This window comes from Engystomops pustulosus, chromosome 7, assembly GCF_040894005.1.
Source record: "Engystomops pustulosus chromosome 7, aEngPut4.maternal, whole genome shotgun sequence".
NCBI lineage: Eukaryota > Metazoa > Chordata > Amphibia > Anura > Leptodactylidae > Engystomops > Engystomops pustulosus.
The window spans coordinates 142,447,437-142,470,991 of NC_092417.1; the positions used below are offsets into that span (position 1 = coordinate 142,447,437).

The 23,555-nt window shown below is 42.7% G+C and overlaps 1 protein-coding gene across 6 annotated transcripts in view; it reads right to left on the reverse strand.

Annotated features, from left to right (window-relative positions):
- Nucleotides 1-14,607: 14,607 nt before the first annotated feature.
- The window catches only part of SYT7 (synaptotagmin 7), a 298,312-nt gene continuing 289,364 nt past the window's right edge, over nucleotides 14,608-23,555 (reverse strand). For all 6 annotated transcript variants that reach the window (XM_072118060.1, XM_072118059.1, XM_072118061.1 and 3 more), the window contains 3 exons: nucleotides 23,239-23,353; nucleotides 18,857-19,056; nucleotides 14,608-16,201 (listed from right to left, as the gene is read on the reverse strand). In XM_072118060.1, coding sequence (XP_071974161.1) covers nucleotides 16,097-16,201; nucleotides 18,857-19,056; nucleotides 23,239-23,353 — 420 coding nt within the window. In that variant the 3' untranslated portion in view covers nucleotides 14,608-16,096. The remainder of the gene's footprint in view (nucleotides 16,202-18,856; nucleotides 19,057-23,238; nucleotides 23,354-23,555) is intronic.

The following is a 23,555-nucleotide window of genomic DNA, read 5'->3' on the forward strand; positions in this document are numbered from 1 at the left end:
CTGATGCTTGCATTGCTACTATCTTGTGGACTGTGCGACCTTTTGATCACTTTTTATTAAATTTTTTATGTGATGTAAAGTGGCATAAAAGTGACATTTGGGCGCTATTTTCCATTATGGAGTCCCCCACCGGGAATAACCATTTTCATATTTTGATAAGCAGGGTTTTTTGGAAACAGTAATAACAAAACATGTTTGTGATTTTTACTGTTTATTTATTTTTATATCACTTCTAGGGAAAGTTTTTTTAGACCCTGTATGGTACTTTAACCCTGGTACTTTAATCATTAGAACATGACACACCATGAATTAGGAGAACAGGAATCAGTTTGTCACTAATGGATGAAGTGGCAGGCCAATCCTGCACCATGACTCTCCATTCAGATATATTGGACTGAGCAATATGCTAACCAATTTTCGTCCCCTCTCGTAGAATAGTGCCGCAGGACACATTCCCACTTTATCCATTAGTAGAGTGGGATGCCTGCTCTCCTAGTTGCTGGAGAAGGTGGTCCTGTTCTCATGATCGGTGGGGGTCCAAGCTCACAGGTTAGAAAGTTATCTCCTTTGCTGTGGATTGCGATACTATATTTCTTTTTAAATAGTTGTATAAGATAAACCCAGTTCAAGTCGAGGAAATTCTTTAATAAAGTATTTTTGTTTGTTTTTGAGCTTTTTTTCGGTATATTTATCATTTTCCTTCATGACCAAAGACTATCTGCACCAGACAGAATAGTGACTCTTAGGTTAACCCATTATTGATAAAGAATACGGTCATACCTAAATGTAATCTCTTCTCTCCAAGACTGTAATAAACTTGCAGTGTACACTTTGTAAGCAGTGAGCACTTGTTATAAGTGTCCTCCGCTGTATCCTCCACTTGGGGGGGGGGGGGGGGGGGTGATTGCCTTGTGCCAGTTTATATTTTAAGGAAACCAATCACTTGGAAATGTTTTCTAAAGGTTATTCTTTACAGCCAGTGGTGAAGTGTTGTGTTGTTTTGGGCTGAGGTAAAAATCTTATGTCTTTGAAATCAAATGAGTCTGCAGAAAAATAAAGAGCTGGGATGTGAAATATTTCTCCTCGTAGACTTGATGAGCGTCTGCTCTGCACATCATCATCATCTAGTGAGATTGATTCCTGTCTCATCACAGGTTATTTATATCAGCCTCTTGCCAGCAGCGAGCCTGACAATGAATGTAGACAGATCTGCGGGAAAAGTGCCGCTACCTGGGGGATCGATGAATGTGCGGCCCTCACCTGAGCTCAGGGAGCCATGCCGAAGATAAAGAGACAATCTTGTACATTTTATTGTTTTCCAACCAAAAATGACCCGGTGACATGATGTTATAAAACCTTTACTGAATGAAATGTAGCCAATTCCCTTTTGCTCTTTGATGAGTCAGAGAAGTTCCTGGCTCTACAGATACTTAAAGGGCTTGTTCATGATCTGTACGGAAGTGCAGGAAACTGTTCAAAATTAATGAAAAACACAACTTAACCTTTCAATGTTTCACTTTTCAGCACTACCCCTCCTGTTTTATGCCCACTGCTGTACGGCTAGTTGTGCTCTCCCTTCTGTTGTCACATAGATATCATTGGCCTTAACAGTCAAATTTACACCAATGGCTAAAGATTACACCAAAGATTGGATACATTGGTCACATGACCAAACAGTAAAGCCGAGCACATTGACTATCCCAAAAATTGGCATTGTTATTATTTTAAACAACTTTACCATGATCACAGACGTTCGCCCAAACATTCGCCCTTGTGCTTCATTCTATGGGCACAAGAAGAGGAGGAGCTGCTGGGGAGAAATAAGACGGGTCTTTAATATGAGGGGGAAGAGGGGAACAATATCAGAATAGCTACAATGTGAGAGGCAGCTGGGGGAACAGAATGTTAGGGCAAGATGGAGGGCACTAAGGGGAAAATTATACTGCGTGGGAGTGGAGTATGGGGCAAAGCAAAAAGGGTGGCACAACATTTAGCGTGCCACATTTTTTGTTCCTCTTTCTCTTTTATGAAAAAATAATTAGAGATATGTGTCAGAGTGCATGTTTGGCCTGTCGCTTCACCCATTTGTGAGAGCAGGGTCCCCTTTTCCCCTAATTGATGGGGTCTCATGATCTATAGGGGTCCCAGCTGTTGGACCTTCACTCATTAGGTAGTTATTCCCTATCCTGATGATTGGGGATTACTACCAAAGTTGGGACAACTCCTTTAAGGCAATATGACAAATGGGGACTCATTTACTAAGGGTCTGCAGACCGCATTTACGTTGGGTTTCCCGATGATATCCGATGTGCGCCGCATTTTACAGGGGTTTTTGGCGCACGCGACATAAAACGGGGGAGGGCCGTCGGACGATCCGTCGGATTTGGACAACGTGCGGGATTTAATATTGCAAATTGTGTCGCAAGACATGCACTTACTAGCACCAGGAAGAAGAAGGTGAACTCCAGCCGACCTCAGCGGGGAAGCGACAGATGCAGGATCTCGGGCGCACGATGTTGGTGAATCGTGCCGGACTTCATCTTCATCGGATCATCCGGATCGGGGATCGAGACAGGACCGGGTAAGTAAATGTGCCCCATGGTTTCCAGTCACTGCGCGGTGCATGTTTCATTGACAGACCACAGTCATCTCTTATCAGCCCTTTTTCTATATCGCTGAGAATATCATAGTAGAATGGAAATTTGCTTTCATACAGTAATTTGCATATGCTCCACATAGAAGTAACATGAATTTATTGGGACTTGAATTTATATTATAATATTGGTTTCCTATGTGGCAGTATCAAGCCCAGGTACAGCTACAGCCTAAGCATCCTTGTATAGATATGACCCTGTACAAATTATTAGGAAGCGGCTGGAGAAGCGGCGTCTTTGTGAATACAGAGCACTCATGTTCTGTTCTTCCTCCCGCTTACTGATTATAATTCTCCTACAGGGTCCAATTTGTATTCTGTTGTTCATGGCTCTCATTGACCTGAATTCAGCTATAATCAGACCCCCAAGTCTGCGATTATGGAGCGGAATGGGGAACATAACAATTGTGCAATGTATTAAATGGAGTCTGGTAGCAGCACCAAGAAGCCAAGAAGTGATCTCCTTTACATGCCTTCTTGTATAGTGTCCCGGGTCTCTCCCACCACCAGGAGTGATGACCATTGCTGGATTATAGAGTGAATCTTTTCCCCCAAAACTAGATATCAATCTATTCAGCTCTATCCTTCTCTCTAACACGCTGCCTGCAGATAATACACTATGTACAAACTGCTCAGCTCCTCCTGTTCTATAACATGCTGCCTGCAGACAGGACACTGTATACGATCTGTTTAGGTCCTCCTGCTTTATAACATGCTTCCTGCAGACAATACACTATGTACAAACTGCTAAGCTGCTCCTGCTCTATAACATGCTGCCTGCAGATAGGATACTATGTACCATTGCACGTGCAGGACTGTTTCAGCGAACAAGGATAGGTAAGTAATGTTACTATCCCTGCACTGGCGCACTCGCTGCCGCCAGTGACTTTTAAGTCGCCGGCCGTGTTTACTTTATTATTTCTGCCTCTTGATGTATGCCACTGTGAATATGCAGAGGCGGGGCAATCATATGCTGGTGCCAGGGGCGGACTGGCCATTGTAAAATTCCCGGTGGGCCACTCGGTCCTGGGCCGGTCTGGAGCCGGTCCGGAGCTGGTGGGGGGCCGGTCCGCACTCCCTAAAACTTTTCACATAATCTATAGTACCTGCATCGTACGATGCAGTTACTATTGATTAGTACACAGACGCAGCGCAGCACCGCTGCTTCTGCGTCTGTGTATACACTCAGCTACACAGGTCGCGCAATCGGCGTCATTGCGCGACCAGTGTAGCGTGGAGGAGGCTGGCACTTACCAGCTGTCATCTGTCGCCTGCCTCCGTGTAGCTCCGCGGCTTGGTGTGGAGGCGCGGAGCAGTGACGTCACTATCCCGCGCCTCAACACCAAGCCACCGAAGACCGAGGAAGACGGGAAGAAACTGCACCAAAGGAGTGAGTATGATGTTTTTTTTTTAATTACAGAACGGGGGGCATTATTTATATGTCGGGGGGCATTATTTATATGTCGGGGGGGGGGGGCTGCATTATTCTATATTTGGGAATGGCAGTGGGCATAAATTATATGTCGGGGGGGGGATTATTGTATATGTGGGGCGGGCTGTGGGCATAAATTATATGTCTGGGGGGGTATTATTGTATATATGGGGCGGGCAGTGGGCATAAATTATATGTCTGGGGTTGGGGGGATTATTGTATATATGGGGCTGGCAGTGGGCATTAATTATATGTCTGGGGGGGTATTATTGTATATATGGGGCTGGCAGTGGGCATAAATTATATGTCTGGGGTGGGGGGGGATTATTGTATATATGGGGCGGGCAGTGGGCATAAATTATATGTCTGGGGAGGTATTATTGTATATATGGGGCTGGCAGTGGGCATAAATTATATGTCTGGGGTGGGGGGGGGATTATTGTATATATGGGGCGGGCTGTGGGCATAAATTATATGTCTGGGGTGGGGGGGGATTATTGTATATGTGGGGCGGGCTGTGGGCATAAATTATATGTCTGGGGGGGTATTATTGTATATATGGGGCTGGCAGGGGGCATAAATTATGTCTGGGGTGGGGGGGGATTATTGTATATATGGGGCGGGCAGTGGGCATAAATTATATGTCTGGGGTGGGGGGGATTATTGTATATATGGGGCTGGCAGTGGGCATAAATTATATGTCTGGGGTGGGGGGGGGATTATTGTATATATGGGGCGGGCAGTGGGCATAAATTATATGTCTGGGGGGGTATTATTGTATATATGGGGCTGGCAGTGGGCATAAATTATATGTCTGGGGTGGGGGGGGGATTATTGTATATATGGGGCGGGCAGTGGGCATAAATTATATGTCTGGGGGGGTATTATTGTATATATGGGGCTGGCAGTGGGCATAAATTATATGTCTGGGGTGGGGGGGATTATTGTATATATGGGGCGGGCAGTGGGCATAAATTATATGTCTGGGGTGGGGGGGATTATTGTATATATTGGGCTGGCAGTGGGCATTAATTATATGTCTGGGGGGGTATTATTGTATATATGGGGCTGGCAGTGGGCATAAATTATATGTCTGGGGTGGGGGGGGGATTATTGTATATATGGGGCGGGCAGTCGGCATAAATTATATGTCTGGGGGGGTATTATTGTATATATGGGGCTGGCAGTGGGCATAAATTATATGTCTGGGGTGGGGGGGATTATTGTATATATGGGGCTGGCAGTGGGCATTAATTATATGTCTTGGGTGGGTGGGGGATTATTGTATAAATGGGGACGGCAGTGGGCATAAATTATATATCTGGGGTGGGGGGAGGCATTATTGTTTATCTGGGACAGGCAGGGGGCATTAATTATATGTCTGGGGCGGGGGGGGGGGATTATTCTATATCTAGGGCTGGCAGTGGGCATTAATTATATGTCTGGGGCGGGGGGCATTATTCTATATCTAGGGCTGGCAGTGGGCATTAATTATATGTCTGGGGCCGGGGGGAATTAATTATATGTCTGGGGCAGGCTGGGGCCATTATTTTTATGCCTGGGTCATAGTAGGAGCTCTATCAATACTGGGGTGGGAGGGGGGGGGGGGTTAAGGGGGTTAAAGGAGAGAAAGAAGAAATAAAATATCCTATACTATTACAGTATGTTACATTATGGGGCACTATTTGTGTGGTACTAATATTGTAGGGGGCTCTATTACAGTATTTGGGGCACAGTATTGGTGGTAGCAGAAGAAGGGACAATGGGAAAGTGCAGAACATAAGACGTCTGTGTGGTAAACTCTGCAGGAATGCTGTGTACCTGGAGGAAGAGACAAGGTGATGGTGGAACTAATGGAGAAGATGAGGAACGAGCACAATCAGAGGAGACGTCACCTGATGTCACTGGATGCAAAAGGTGAGGATCTCATGTGTTTTCTGTAGCTGTATATGATAAATACTGATTTTTTTCATGTTTGCTTCTGTGTATATATGTAGTATTATAGTAGTTATATTCCTGTACATAGGGGGCAGTATTATAGTAGTTATATTCCTGTACATAGGGGGCAGTATTATAGTAGTTATATTCTTGTACATAGGAGGCAGTATTATAGTAGTTATATTCTTGTACATAGGGGGCAGTATTATAGTAGTTATATTCCTGTACATAGGGGGCAGAATTATAGTAGTTATATTCTTGTACATAGGGGGCAGTATTATAGTAGTTATATTCTTGTACATAGGGGGCAGTATTATAGTAGTTATATTCCTGTACATAGGGGGCAGAATTATAGTAGTTATATTCTTGTACATAGGGAGCAGTATTATAGTAGTTATATTCTTGTACATAGGGAGCAGTATTATAGTAGTTATATTCCTGTACATAGGGGGTAGTATTATAGTAGTTATATTCCTGTACATAGGGGGCAGTATTATAGTAGTTATATTCTTGTACATAGGGGCAGTATTATAGTAGTTATATTCTTGTACATAGGGGCAGTATTATAGTAGTTATATTCTTGTACATAGGGGGCAGTATTATAGTAGTTATATTCTTTTACATAGGGGGCAGTATTATAGTAGTTATATTCCTGTACATAGGGGGCAGTATTATAGTAGTTATATTCTTGTACATAGGGGGCAGTATTATAGCAGTTATATTCTTGTACATAGGGGCAGTATTATAGTAGTTATATTCTTGTACATAGGGGCAGTATTATGGTAGTTATATTCTTGTACATAGGGGGCAGTATTATAGTAGATATATTCCTGTACATAGGGGCAGTATTATAGTAGTTATATTCTTGTACATAGGGGGCAGTATTATAGTAGCTATATTCTTGTACATAGGGGGCAGTATTATAGTAGTTATATTCTTGTACATAGGGGACAGTATTATAGTAGTTATATTCTTGTACATAGGGGGCAGTATTATAGTAGTTATATTCCTGTACATAGGGGGCAGTATTATAGTAGTTATATTCCTGTACATAGGGGGCAGTATTATAGTAGTTATATTCCTGTACATAGGGGGCAGTATTATAGTAGTTATATTCTTGTACATAGGGGCAGTATTATAGTAGTTATATTCCTGTACATAGGGGCAGTATTATAGTAGTTATATTCCTGTACATAGGGGGCAGTATTATAGTAGTTATATTCCTGTACATAGGGGGCAGTATTATAGTAGTTATATTCCTGTACATAGGGGGCAGTATTATAGTAGTTATATTCCTGTACATAGGGGGCAGTATTATAGTAGTTATATTCCTGTACATAGGGGGCAGTATTATAGTAGTTATATTCCTGTACATAGGGGGCAGTATTATAGTAGTTATATTCTTGTACATAGGGGCAGTAGTATAGTAGTTATATTCCTGTACATAGGGGGCAGTATTATAGTAGTTATATTCTTGTACATAGGGGGCAGTATTATAGTAGTTATATTCTTGTACATAGGGGGCAGTATTATAGTAGTTATATTCCTGTACATAGGGGGCAGTATTATAGGAGTTATATTCCTGTACATAGGGGGCAGTATTATAGGAGTTATATTCTTGTACATAGGGGGCAGTATTATAGGAGTTATATTCTTGTACATAGGGGGCAGTATTATAGTAGTTATATTCTTGTACATAGGGGGCAGTATTATAGTAGTTATATTCTTGTACATAGGGGGCAGTATTATAGTAGTTATATTCTTGTACATAGGGGGCAGTATTATAGTAGTTATATTCTTGTACATAGGGGGCAGTATTATAGTAGTTATATTCTTGTACATAGGGGGCAGTATTATAGGAGTTATATTTCTGTACATAGGGGGCAGTATTATAGGAGTTATATTCCTGTACATAGGGGGCAGTATTATAGGAGTTATATTCCTGTACATAGGGGGCAGTATTATAGGAGTTATATTCCTGTACATAGGGGGCAGTATTATAGTAGTTGGCTTGTATATGGGAGAAGGTATTGTAGTAGTTTTATTTTGTATATAGAAGGCAGGATTGAATGTGTTATTGTAGCATTATTCCTGTACATAGGAGGCAGTATCAATATATTCTTTCTCTGAATTCTACATGTATGGCACAGGGGAAAGGTAATTAAGGCATAATTTACTGATCAACAGGTCACATTCCTTGTACATTAGATTCACTTACTAGCAAAAGATGTTCTTGTTTTGCATTAAGGCCATCTACCAACAATTTGTCTGTTATAACTCCACCCACATTATCTGACCACACCCACTTGTTTTGACTCCGCCCATAAGATGGGGCCACTTTTATATTTTTTTCCAGGGCCATTTTAAATTCCCAGTCCGCCCCTGGCTGGTGCACAAGCTCCAGCGTTTGATAAATGTCCCCCAATATGTTCAATCTGCTCTATAACATGCTGCCTTCAAATACAACACTATGCAAGTGATGGGTCGTTCATGAATGAACCAGTTTTAAGAGCCGGTTCTTTTAGGTGAACAACAGGAGACAGTACCCAGCAGTACCCTTTATGGGTAACTCTGTGCCTTTATTGGTAACTGAATCCAAGGGTTATAAGTGGCATGGATAGGATTTAGTGATACATTTAATAGGGAACTATTCGGGAGCCAGAAGAGCTGGCTCTTTATAGTGATCTGAGTTTAATGATCCAGCTCACTAAAAAGAGCTGGACTCCCCATCACTAATTTATGTACATTCTTCTCAACTCCTCTTGCTTTATAATGTTCTGCCAGATAGAACACTGTGTACATTCTGCTGAGCTCTTTCTGTTCTGTAACATGCTGCCAATAGATAGGACACTTTGTACAATCTGTTCAGCTCCTTCTGCTCTATAACATACTGGGGCAAATTTATCAAGTGCTGAAAGTCAGAATATTTCCAGTTGCCCATGGCAACCAATCACAGCTCAGGTTTCCTTTTGCCAGTGCTCATGAATATTTTAAAGGGGAGCTGTGATTGGTTGCCATGGGCAACTGGAAATATTCTGACTTTCAGACACTTGATAAATCTGCCACACTATCTGCAGACAAATCTGCTCAGCTCCTCCTGCTATATAACATGCTGCCTATAGATAGAGCACTATGTACGATCTCTTGGCCCCAGCTATGTTCCTCAGCTGACCTTGTTCAATTGTTTTAATACAACCTTTTGTAACAACTGTCGGACTGGAGGGCCCAGGGCCCACCGGTGAAATTGATTCTGGGGGCCCACCTACTGCTACTTGGAATTACCTGTACGTTCTAAGGCTGCGTTTATAGAATGCCCCTCATCTCCCCCTCTTATTGAGGACCCTATCATCTCCTCCTCATATTGCGGCCTCTTCTAATCTCCCCCTCAAATTGTGACCTCTCACCTCCCCCTCATATTGTGACCTCTCATCTCCCTCTCATATTGTGGACCCACATCTTCCCCTAATATTGTGGCTTCTCTCATTTTCCCCTCATATTGTGCCCTCTCATTTCCTCCTTATACTGTGGTCCCGTATCTCCCCCTCATGGTGTGGCCTCTTTTCATCTTCCCCTCATCTTGACACCTCTTATCTTCCTCTCATATTGTAACCTGTCACCTCCTCCTCATGCTATGGACCCTCTCATCTTCTCCACATAATGTGGCCCCTCATCTCTCCCTCATATTGTGACCTCTCACCATCCCCTCATATTGTGGCCCCTCATCTCTCCCTCATATTGTGGCACTTCATCTCCCCATCATATTGTGGCTTCTCATTTTCCCTCCATATTATGTCCTCTCATTTCCTCCTCATACTGTGGTCCCTCATCTCCCCCTCATGTTGTGGCCTCCTCTCATCTCTCCCTTATATTGTTGCCACTCGAATCTCCCCCTCATCTCTCACCTGTCACCTTTCTCTCATATTGTGACCTCTCACCTCCTCTTTATATTGTGGTCCTTCATATTGTGGCTTTCCATCTCCTCCTCATATTGTGTCCCCCCTCATCTCTCCCTTATATTGTGGGCCTCCTCTCATATCCCTCCCATATTGTGGGCCTCCTCTCATATCCCTCCCTTATTGTGGGCCCCCTCTTATATTGCATCATATTGGAGGCCCCCTGTTATACCCCACTATATTGTGGCATACACGGGGCAACAGGGGGGAGTCAGCTAATAGGCTTCGGGGCCCAGCATTGTTTTCACCAGCACACTGGCGGGCCAGTCCAAACCTGAGACTGCATATATTTTTTGTATTGTTATTCCATATACTACTTTATGAGCAGTACACACAGCCTACATGTCATACTGGTTGAATATCTTATCCCTTGCTGTATATTTCTTTGCATTATGGGGGGAATTCATCATATGGTGGTGCTAGGTGTTCCAGTGTATCATGTTCCCCCTGTCCCTCTGTCTTGCTGGATATATCAGAAGTTATTGAGTGGGTGGCTGTGTAATATATATGCTATAGCGGATGCGCAAGACTGGCCTATGCCACCACCATCAGGCACACCCTTCCACATGGTGGCTTAAGGGTGGAAATAAACCCCATTCCTTTCCTTGTGCCAGGAATTGAAATTATTTCAGGGCTTGTGTGACAGAAAATTGGCGTACAAGCCCTGATGAATGTCTATGTCTATCATAGGGTGACTTTTATCTGAATGAAAAAACCTGTGCCCACAATTGCCAATGACGGCACAGCGTGTTTTTGAGTTGGAGTTTGATATAAGAAACAGTAATAGGCGACTGATTTTCAATTAAAAATGTGTAAATGCTTCTCCTCCTATTCAGATAGTATGGCTCTGATGTGGTGAATGACAGCTCCATTTCACTAAATATATATACATATATATATATATCTGCCATTACATTTCCCTTCAGTGGCTGGACATCCCCTTTAAGGGGTTATAATCATAGCCTTGGGGTAACTTTGGTATAATTAAATTGAATAGAGGGTACTGGGCTTGGGAATGACCAGAAGAACAGTAAAATCGATATAACAGTATTGGATTCGTTCTTCACATAAAGAGGGAGAAAAATCTGCATTGCTCCCCAATGAAGAGCCGCCCGCCAGCCCCTTAGATACACCGAACCCATTCCCTCACTCAGCAAATGCATTATTATTGTTTGCACAGTGTGAATGAATCCGCCATTGACTTAGCGGTTGCGTCCTGCAAGTGTAAACTGCCCGGGCTTATTACGAGTGCTTGGTTTTGTAGACTCTGCTATTTCCTGATCTATATGTTAATTTATTTAATCAGTAAAATTGCCCGTGAGGGACTTTCAAAGAAAGGATTTAATGGCTGGGATCCATCTTTAATGTGAATTATTAAATTATTCATTGTAAGCAGCTAACACAAAAGTTCCTGTATTGCTCTTTTAACTATTCCACTACAAGGTAAACAGGTTGTACTGGACTATCTTCAAGGAAAGAAAATCCTGACCATCATGAACGGACCTGGACCGCAATGTCCAGGTTTGTACCGAACGCTGTAGGTTCACGTCCGCAGAACGCAAACCCATTTTGGTCGCTCCCCTTAACCTCATGGGGAACAACGTTCCCAGTCAATGTTCTTGAAGTGTGTCAGTCGTGAAGTCAAGCGGAGTGACAACATCACTGCCAAAATGGTGGCGCACATGGCGGTTTTGCCCGCAGCATGTAAAGAATAACATCCGTGATCGGTGCCAGCACCGATCGCAAGTGTTACTGGTGGGTAAGTTAACCAAGGATTAACAGCCACGACTGTTGTTCAGATTTGCTGAGCCGGCTACACCCGAAAACTGATGGGTCACCACTAGCACCTATCAATAGTTACAGAAAATAGAATTGCACGTTTCTCAACAAAATGTATGTGAATAATAACTGTGCTCAACCAATCAAGTTTTAATACTGAATGTACCTATTTTTTCATTGGCTAACAACAAATGAACCTCCAAGTCAGGGTAAGGCAATAAAATGAAATCTCATTGTTGACTTGGGGTAACTGTGATTTGAGGTATATTCTTATACAACGGTCCTGTTATATAACGTAAATGTGGGCGCACACTATGTATTTTCTGGCTTTTTGCTCCTTTAAAAGTGTTATATAAACCTCCCCAAATAACTGGCAGCGTCCGTTTCAAGCCAAAACAAACACATACCAAATAGTGTTGTGTAAGTAGAGATGGTGTGCACTGGTTTCTTGGTTACTTCTGAAACACAACTTTGGACCGATCAGTCAACTGTTAAAGGGGTATTCCGGGAATATGACCATCTGATACAAAATCTCATAATGCTATAAATAAATGAATACAGCAAAAATCATTGTTATAGTTTGGTTTTATAATTCACAAAATGTTATGGTCTCTTTAAAGAAGATTGATTTATCTCCAAGATTAATTTCCAAGATGGCCGCCATCTACAGCTATAAGTCCCATGATCCTTTAGTTCTCAGTAACTCCTCCTCCCTCTTCTGCTCCAGCAGACTGGACATGTGACCAGCAGCCATCTTCTGTCCTGTGTCTCCTCCACAGGGACAATGTCACATGACTGATTGAAGGGCCAGTAGCATTTTAATTCTTCACTATAGTGTATGTCCACAATGTTTTTCTACTAAGGAGAGCAAAATTTTAAATAACAACTAATTACATCTTAGCATATATTTTAAGGGCTCATTTGAATATGAATTATGCTTATTCATGGAAGGAACCTGGAAAAGTTGGGTGTTTTTGCTGGTATCAATTCAAGGTTGATCACAACATGATTTCTAACTTCTGCAGGGCAGACAACCTTCAGAAGATAACTTAGTGTAACTGAGTCCAGATAGTCATCTTTTATCAATAAAGAAACGGATATTCCTATAGCCTTAAGCTCTGCCTTACAATGACACTCAGCTTTTCCAGATTCTTCTACAATAGAGACATATCAGACCCTGTGGAAGGTGGCATTTTTTAAATCAATAAAGTAATGGGCTTTGGGTCTCTGCCAGGATCCATGCTCCAAGGCTCCCATCACTATTACATTGTTCATGCTCTCAGGGTATAATGCAATGGGTGCATCCCCGAAATTTAGATAATACAGGTAGAGAGGCCAGACTAGACGACTATTTCTGATATCTCAAGGTCGTTCTAATACATAATGCAGCAAGAGATTTTATATGGAATAATCCAGAATTATTTTTTAAAGAGGTGATATTAGATTAGAAAACTATGGCTACACTCTGTCTCCAAAACGTTAACACTATTGTCAATGGGATGCGTCTGGTATGGCAGCTTGACCCCATTCAGGTTTTAGTGCCTGAATTGGGTCAATATACCCATTAGAGTTCAGTAATAGTCTGGAAGATTTTGTTAAAAAAAGTGAAACTGTAATGTGGTCTCCCAATAGCAATCCCTAGGGTACCTCTGTGTAATCCTATCAATAAAATTTAGGCCAAAACCACATAATTTTGATAAGAAATTCAGATAATCCAATGTGTATACAGGTAAACTCTTGGGAAAACCCTATTTAGCAAGGGTGACGAGACCATCGAACAGCATGGGGCTCAAATGTGGGTGACAACAGCATGTGTATGTATTAGCTATGTATATATGGTTGTTCTTGTATGTAGTGAGCATGTATATAAATATTAATGTGTTTACCTATTGTTTATACACTTTGTAGCTCCATTTTACATCTGCCTTTTTTTGGTCATACCTCTTGAGATTCACCTACATTTTCTGCAATGTAAGATCTGTGTCAGTCAATTGGGTTCGACCAAGAGACACTGATTTGATTTCTGTCTTCTGTTTATACTTTGTTTGTGTGAACAAGTGCTTAGGTTTCCGGCTGTTTAGAGATGATTGCACCATACCCTTCTCATTTTGCAGCCTGCTCCGATCCATCAACAGTCAACAGCAATGACCAGAGTCGGGTTCCCCATATGTATTTTGGTCACCGTCAGATTAGTTCTGGTTAAGGTTTATCTTGGCTATCTCCATACCGTGTTAGAAAGATACTTTTTTTTTTTTGGAGACTTTGGTATTTTAATCTTGGCTCTATTCAGACTACTCTTTTGCACCCTCAATTAGGTATTTCTTTACTATCTCTGTTGTGACCCGGATCTTCAACTCTTTTTCAAGTTGTTCCATATCGGTTAGAGGCAAGTAGGTAGGGCATTTTTGGGGGTTTGTGTTTTGGGCTCACTGTTCTGTTTCACTTTACTGAAGTTAGTCTCTACATTAGGCTGCATTCAGACGAACGTATGCCCGCCGTGATGGAGAGAAGGAGGTGTGACTCCTCTCCTCTCCATAGAGATGCACGGCATACGGGCCGTAACATGGGGAAAGATAAGTCATGCATGTCCTATCTGTACGGAGTAGCACGGTGCCCATACGTCCCTATACGTTGTTGTGAATGTATCCTTACAGAAATCTAATCAATATACTGGCTTACTTGTTATCATTAACCAGTCAGGTTTATGGTCTTTTCAGATAGAAGCTAAAGAGAGTCAACATTTCTTCAAGTGCTTGTCGAATAACAAACAATTACAAAGATTTCTATACGGTTACTGGAGTCATGGGAACAACTTCCATTCAGCTTTATGAATACTCGACATCATTTGTTGCTTGTGTTCAGATTTTACAGCGTTTATTTCATCTTAGTTCAGATTTATCCAATTAAACTAGTGAGAAGAATTCACTTTTAATGGGTACAATAGGTTTTGCCCCTTATTTCCGCACAGACACCATAACCAGTATGTCATACTTACAACTCAGTTTTGACTTTTTACATGGGACTCTGGAGCCTGGAGGATAAAAAGGCCCCGGGGCAACTCCAAGGCCTCGTCCTGGAAGACAAAATGGCTGGTGATGCTCAAAAGGCAGGGGACCCTGAAACATACAGGTAACACCACATAATCACCAGGAGAGAAGGGGACCGGGCCAGAGACTCATCCTTCCTTCCAGGAGGCTGGGAACACTGAGCTCCAAGTTTCGTGACTGGGGGTAGCATCCTCTTTGGCTCTGACAATTAACTTCCTGCTGCCAGCGAGGGCTGGAACCAATGCACTGCGGACCTCAATGGCAGCAAAATGTGGCTATGCAATATCAATGATTCCTATGAATTCTAGACAATGATAAGAACTTAAGATCAGAATTTCCCCCCTTTCAACACAACATTGTCTGTGATAATTTTTTTATAGTTTTTTTAAAAAAACATTTCCTTTTTTTTTAGCGAAACTCTGAAAAATAACCTATTTAGTGAAAAACAGAATTCAAAATAAAAAAAAAAGGAGGCAACAATCAGAGAAAGCTACAAAGAATCACGGTACGAAGATACGCAGGTGCGCCAAAGCATCATCCCAGCCTGCGAAAAGGGAAGATAGAAGGAAAAGGGGGGAGCTTTGAGAAACAGAACACCCACACGTACAAACATACGCACAATCACACATCGCTGTACGCACGTTGGACACTGACAACCACATACGTACAGTAAAGAGCCTGTGGAGCAGAATCCACCCTAATTCTACCTCCATGTTCCATCAAACGGCACATGAGGAGGTGTCTAAGACGCAATAACACAGGTATTGCCTTTATCTTCGCTTTCTATAAAGAAAAACAAACCCTGAAAAGAATTCTAGGGTTCTTCGCACCTTCGCACCACTACAAAAAGTGAGTTGTTAAATTGCTAACCACCTTAGGCACACGATAGTGCTCTTGTGGCTAACAGGTATTTGTAGAAGCCATGGAAAGTTTGCAGACTTGGCCGTCCAGAGAGAGGTTTCCCGCGGGATGTTCCCGTCCTGCCCCTCTCAGCGTCTCTGTAACACTGTGTTGGGAAGTAGTGCCGCTCCTTGTGAGGCCAGAGGGAAAACTGCAGCTGTGTCTGGTATAACAAATATAAGGACAGTTTTAAAGCACAATCCTTGTTGAAGAGCTGCAGATGGCACAGGTTGGCCCTGGGGCATCCTGTTACCTAAAGTCCCAAGCTGGCGGTTCCTTATACAAGCCTGCAGGCTGTGTTTGTGCAGACAGTAAGAGCGTGGCCAATGCATTGGTTTGGTTGGAGGTAACCGAAGACTGCAGAAGATCACAGAGTGCAGAAGAAGCCATAGTCTCAGGCCTTGAGTTGGTGCCATTGTGCTACAGCTGTTCTTGGATGAGATATCATGTCTTTCCAGTGCTTCACCTCTCCAGGACCACTCTTCCAAGACAGGTAGATCTGTGGGGGTAGAATGCTAACAGTTAGAATATATGCAGATTTATTTGGGGTATTTTTTTAAGTTACAAGTGTATGTTCACTATAGGAAATTATCCTAATTATTCTGATGATCCTAAATTCCTAAATAAAAATCGCACAGCTCAGATTCTCACCTACTACTATTGGGGCTTTTTTACTAAAGGTCTACGGCCACACTTTCGTCAGATTTTCCGATGTTTTCGGGAATCGTGCTGCTGTGACAGGTATTTAACTGGGGATTGTATTGTATGCAATCGGATTGTGGCGCAGCTGCGCTGGCTTTCATGCGACAGAAATGGGTGGGGTGGCGTGCTATCGGACGATCTAACTGATTCGGACTGAGCGGGGGATTTAACTTTCAAAGTGTGTTGCAAGATCAAGCACTTACATACACCAGGAACAAGAAGGTGACCTCCGGCGGACCTGATCGGGGAAGCGACACATGCAGGATATCAGGCGTATGATCTTAGTGAATCACCCCAGAGTGCATGATCGTCGGACAATGCACTTTCGTGGAACGCAACAGGGTGGGTAAGTAAATGTGCCCCATTATTCTTCACATAATGGGGCACATTTACTTACCCGTCCTGTCACGTTCCACGAAAGTGCATTGTCCGACGATCGTACACTCTGGGGTGATTCACCAAGATCGTGCGCCCGATATTCTGCATGTGTTGCTTCCCCGATCAGGTCCGCCGGAGGTCACCTTCTTGTTCCTGGTGCATGTAAGTGCATTGTCTTTCGACACAATTTAAAAGTTAAATCCCCCACTCAGTCCGAATCAGTCGGATTGACTGACTGCACGCCTCCTGATTTCTGCCGCATGAAAGCCAGCGCAGCTGCGCCACAATCCGATTGCATACAACACAAACCCCAGTTAAATACCTGTCACAGCAGCACGATTCCCAAAAGCGACAGAAAATCCGATGAAAGTGCGGTCGCAGAACCTTAGTAAATAAACCCCATTATTTCACTAAATTCTGGTCAATTTCCCTGTCTCAAAATTCAGATTCACCTAAGGAGAATGGACTTTCAGGTTATCTGTGTGCGAAAATACACCATCTGAAGGATATTTTAATATCCACCAGGGGTTTCACTTTTTTACTCTGACGCAGTTGTGTTAATGTGCTGATGGAGTTTGGCATCACCTAAGGAGCAAGGAGCCTGGTTATGTAGGGTTTTGATACCATCCAGGAATAAGTTTTGCAGATAAGACTGGGATGGCCTGCCATTAGGTATGAGCATGAAGTCAAGATTTTACTTGATGTTCCACTTTAAAGATACTGACGATTTACACATAGGGAAGCTCATAAATATCAAATTAGTAGGAGCCGGACACCTGGAATCACCACCTATAGAAAGCTCTCAGCAGACAGCTCCATCCTCTGTGTGGTGGCCAAGGGGAGTAGTTGCAGGTTAGCCACCATTCAAATAGTTGGAAGCTGATCTGCAGTAACCTGTCTGACCACTACTAAGAGAATGGTGCTGTCTACTTCCTGTTGCCCTCTATGTAACAGTGTGATACATAGATGTCAGGTCTCACACATAGTAGATATTGATGACCTATTGCAAAGATCAGCCATCTATATTTCTAGCCTATAACTCTCATATATTGCCAAGCTAACAATACAACAAGACACATTTTAATTTCCATTTTGTGCTTCTTAACATTCAGCTTCAGACTCCAGTTTTCCAATTTCTAATATATCTCCGCCTGATGATAATCCACTCACAACTCCCTTATATTTGGCATCCAATTAACACATCTGTCTTCTCTCCAATCCAAGCTAAATGCTGCGATTACCCTCCTCATCTGTCGCTGTGCAATGCAAATCCCTTCACTGCCCTGCCATGTATCCCCCACTCACATATATAAATCCCTTAAACATGTTTCATATTCAGACCCAGATCCTACTGGTCCAATTACTTATAATGGAAATGGGTACAAATATACTTGACGCAAGATGGAAGTGACATCTATTTCTGTCCTGGGAAGTGATTAACACTTAGTATACTAAAGCTGTCACCAGTCACATGTCCCCTGTAGCGTGAAACTACCAGGAGGTGTCCATTATCTACACCCAACCAATATGTTTAAGTATAAAAATGATAACATTAATTGAACCCCAAAGTAGGTAATAATATTTTCTTATGATATTATTTTGTGGCTCTCATCAGACGGTACCAGAGCATATTGTACATAGTGTGCTATCTGCAGGCATCATGTTATAGACCAGGAGGGACTGAGCATATTGTACATAGTGTGCTTTCTGCAGGCTGCATGTTATAGAGCAGGATGAGCTTAGCAGATTGTACACAGTGTCCTATCTGCAGGCAGCATGTTATAGAGCAGGAGGAGCTGAGCAGATTGTACATAGTGTCCTATCTGCAGACAGCATGTTATAGAGCAGGAGGAGCTGAGGAAATTGTACATGGTGTCCTATATGCAGACAGCATGTTATAGAGCAGGAGGAGCTAAGCAGATTGTATATAGGGGCAATTCATTACTCCATTTCTATAAATAAATACGAATCATTCTGAATCTTTTCGCAAAAACAAAAGCACAGTGCCTCCTTCTCTATAACATTCTTGTCCCAGATAAGATTGCTGGAGGTTATAAGTTCTTGTATCACTTACCTTGCCAATTACATCATTACGACTAAGCTTGTCTTTGTCCATGACGGTTATGATGATAGTCGTCTCCCTAAGTTTCTCAGTGGGTATGTCAAAGATGAAAGATTCGTTAAAGATAGGGTTTAAACACCTCTTCATGACCACTGTTTTCTTCTTCTCCACTCTCTTATCCTTATACATGAGCCAAACTTTAACATAAGGGTCTGTGAAGTAGAGAAGAGACATCATAAATAAGTCAGTAGGGTGAACCCTTACACGTCATAAAAATGCTTTCTCTAAGACTCCCAGGGTATATGTCTATCATTGAAGGGGCTTTCTATCTTCTATAAATTGATGACTGTTATAGTAAATGTCATACCTTTGAATTGTGATATCTTACTTTGCTTTACCTTTAAGAATATGCTATATTTTCATGTGTTTCTTTATTCTATATAACCACCCAAATCTTCTTATACATTTTGTGAATGTGTTAGGAGCAAGTAGAGATAAGAAGTTGCAGTTTACATTTCCCTTCCTTTGTAATGGGCCACATATCACTATTATTATATCATATTCTATGTCCTTGTGAGTGAGGTGATAGGAGGGATTATCTGGACTGCTGGTTTTCTAACAAGGTATAGATATTGCTAGAACTACAGGGAATTTATTATGTTTCGTTACCCTGAATTATTGCCCAGATAATCCTTAGAATAATGAGTTTCGCCGTTCTGAGCACATGTGATTATACGACATGAAGAAATACTAACCTGTATGGAAGAAAACTGATAAAACACCCTATAAATATTCCTGTACTCTGAATACATATTGGAGCATTGATATAAACCCATCTTGATGTGTTGCGTGTGCTTGGCCCAGGGCTGGATCTCTTAGGAGGAAGTCTAGTGTCGCTATAGTGGGCTATCCTGACATAACCTCATTGGTCATCAATGTGATTTTGGTGAGGATCCTACAGTCAGTACCCCAAATGGAGTGTCAGGCCATTACCGAACACTCGTATGGCTGATCTCCTATACATGCGTCGCTGAACTGATCAGTGCATGGCTAGCGGATATGAGGCCAGCAGACACACAACATAAGGCATTAGCTACTCCACTAGGGAAGACGCAATAGACGGTGGATCCCATGGAAATTATTATGTGTCTGGCCAGCTTTAGGGTCTCATGGACCTTTGTTTGCATCCCGTGTGTCATTCGAGGGTTAAACACCTATTTATATGGCTAGCACGTGTCCTTGTTTCCTCGCCAAGTGAAGGTAGCATGTGGATAGGTGGCCCTATGTGAATGATCACTGATCATTAGGAGTAGGTTAAGGCCAAAATATCCGGGAAATCACTGGGCTGTCGCAAGGTGTATACAGGGGTCAACCTAAACTCAGTGCTGCCTCAGGCGAGCTCTCGCCCTCTCTGCCCCATGCAATAATGTATCAGGTTCTTTCTTTTGCTTTTAGTAAGGAGCTTCTCCATGCAGTATCTCACACCTATGGTGACACAACTTTTTTAGTGGCAGGTCCTGTTTTCGTAGCAGATAATTGTGCCCCTGATAGTGCCCCCCATCTTGCTGCAGGTGGTGCTGCCTGAGGCAGGAGGCTCAACTCGCATAATAGCTGGTGCACCCACACAGGTATTTCCATGCGTTACCTGCAGCTTTGCTTCTATCACATGAAGTACTTGCTATATATTATTGTCTACAAGAAAAACTACCCTTTGAGTGTAATATAGTGCTTCATGTGGCCACTATATAGTGGCACACAATGTGGCAGATTTACTTTCCCGGCCCATTCGCGATCCAGCGGCGCATTCTCTGCGGTGGATTCGGGTCTTCCGGCGATTCTCTAAGGTAGTTCCTCCGAAGTCCACCCGGTGTCGCTGCTGCGCTGAAGAGCATCGAATCGCACTGGAGTTCACGATCCTATTCCAGGTGAAGGTAAGCGCGTGTCCCGCGACACTTTTTCCTATTTTAAATGCGGCAGTTTCTCCGAATCCGGCTGGTTATCGTTCGGCCACGCCCCCCCGAGTTCCGTTGCGTGCATGCCAGCGCAGATGCGCCACAATCCGATCGCGTGCGCCAAAAACCCGGGGCAATACAGGGAAAATCGACACAAATCGGAAATATTCGGGTAACACGTCAGGAAAACGCGAATCGAGCCCTTAGTAAATGACCCCCAAAGTGCTACATCATGTCAAATTCAAATAGGGCCTTGTGCACACAGAGGTTGTCTGTAGCTCTTTACTATGGAGCCATAGACACGCTATGAACCGCCATATGGTACTTCATACAGCGCTGTATTTTGTACATTCATTGTTATATGAAATCTGTATGAAATCATAAATGTATAGGGCAACACATAAAAAGATTTATGGACCCGTAGTCCTCTTCTTTACGATATGCCGGATGCCGTGACAGTATGAAAATAAAAATGGCTGCCAAACCATCTGAATTAGATGGAACAGCTGTTCCCCGCTATAATCGGCAGGATTATGATGGATCACCTAAACACTGTGTTAAAACTTTTAATGGCCTTTCAGGTAAATCTCAGATAAACTAATAAAGCATTAGGGGAATTACATTTAGGACTGAGTTTTCCTTCAGCGTTCAAACAATTGAATTACGAGGCAGAAATGCCGCTTCCCATGTGCGAATATCAGAAGGCTTCACCGTCTACTACCTCTATAAGAGCAATTTAATATAAAACCGCAATGTGAGGTTAATGTGTCTCTAATAGGAGGTAAATGTAGGATATTACTAGAAATTGTATATGTCTCTGCTGCTGTGCTGGATACATTGTACTTATCCATCTGTCATAGAAGTGGACGCTGAGAGCTGTACATGCGGACCCCAGCACCAGGATGGATGGGGGTCAATGGTCCACAAATTAAGGTCTTATTAACGAAGGGTCCCGTGGCCGCATTTCCGACGGGTTTTCAAGCTTTTTCGGGGATCGTGCCCTGGGACAGGGATTTTGAAAGGGATTGTGTAGCACGCAAATGGATTTTGGTGCATCGGCACCGGCTTTCATCCAAGAGAAATTGGGGGGTGGGCCGGCGGACGATCTGACTGATTCGGACTGAGCGCAGGATTTAACTTTAAAATTGTGTCGCATCCAATGCACTTATATACACCGGGAAGAAGATGGTGAACTCCAGTGGACCTGAGCAGGGAGCGACACATGAAGGATATCGGGCACATGATGTAAGTGAATCGCGGCACAGTGCATTTTCGTCGGACACTCCGGATCGGGGAACGCTCAAGACCAGGTAAATTACCGGGTAAGTAAATGTGCCCAATGTGTGCTATATGCTTTATGGAATTATGGCAGCAAATCCTGTCCCACTTGTGGGTCTTATTACTCAAACCATCAATTTTGTAGATGCTCTTAGGCCTTGGTATGCCCATACCTCATATATTGTACCTCCAAGTAGACAATACACCTTAAAGCACAGGAGTACAGAATATTCACAGGATATACCTTAATGGTCTGACAAGGTACGGCAGCCCACCTGACAGTATGTTGCTTAATACTGTATGTAGATTAACTGCAGAGGCTAATGGGGCGTGTCCTAGCCTGGCCTTGCACTGGGAGCTAATGCTACTCCATTCCCCAGTAGCCTCTGCACTTAATTTACTTATTCCTAAAATAAAGTAAATAAAGTTTCCAACAAGTTAAATTACGTTTCAGGATTATTAAATTACAGATTAGGGCAGAGACAGACAGGAAGAATTTACCATCTGATCTACTTCTAATAGTAGATTCCTCATGGTAGGTTTCCTTTAACCCCTTAATGCATTATGGCAAACTCTATAATGCCATTAAGGATGTATAAAGAGAGCTCACAGGCTGAGCCCTCTTCTAGGGTGTCACCCACTCCTGACACCCTAGATCTGTGCTGGTACTTCCAGGAAGGCTGCTATTCTGGAGCCCAGACTCAGCCAGGGGACTGAGTCTTCCCACTCCCAGACGGGAGACCCTCCTGTAGTTCTGGTCTTTTGGTGACTTTTTCTGGACATGGAATAAATTCTTCCACAACTGGGAAGAAGCGCCAGGCCATGTCGGACAGCTCCAGGAGGTTCATACAACTTACACAACCTCCTGATTCTGAAATTTGGTACCACGGTTCAACTGGAAATTTGGGTTTTTCATGAAATTGGGATTGAATTCCACTTGATCCAATTTGATTAGCTCATCTGTAATACTAATCCCACGAATAAGAATCACGAATACCATGATTCTTCCGAAACCTAAAAGAGTCAGGTATTATGTTACATGTCATTACCACTGTATCTGACCACTTTGCCACCAGATGTGGTAGGAGTTCCATTTTTTAAACATTTTGGAAAAACTGTATAAAAGTGATAAGAGAGGGGGTTTTGTTTGACGCTTGCACAGACCTGAGGTTCCCCCGATATCCATGGCTTTTAAATTCCGTGCTTTGATGATGTTGACAATGATGGAGTTTGCTGAGGGGTTATAGCAGAGTGACAGCAGCAATTCACCTCGGCTTCCCTGTAATATAAATGTAATATGGAATCAACAAGATGGAAACTGTGATTAATATTCATTTTTTTTCTCAGAGATTGTGATTGACAGAAAGTCTGACGGTAGAGACTGCAAATAGTATTTTTAAAAAATGTCACACTGGGGTCCAACAGACGTAAGAAAATTGTGCCCACAACAATTAGACATTTTTTATACAAGTATTTAGTGT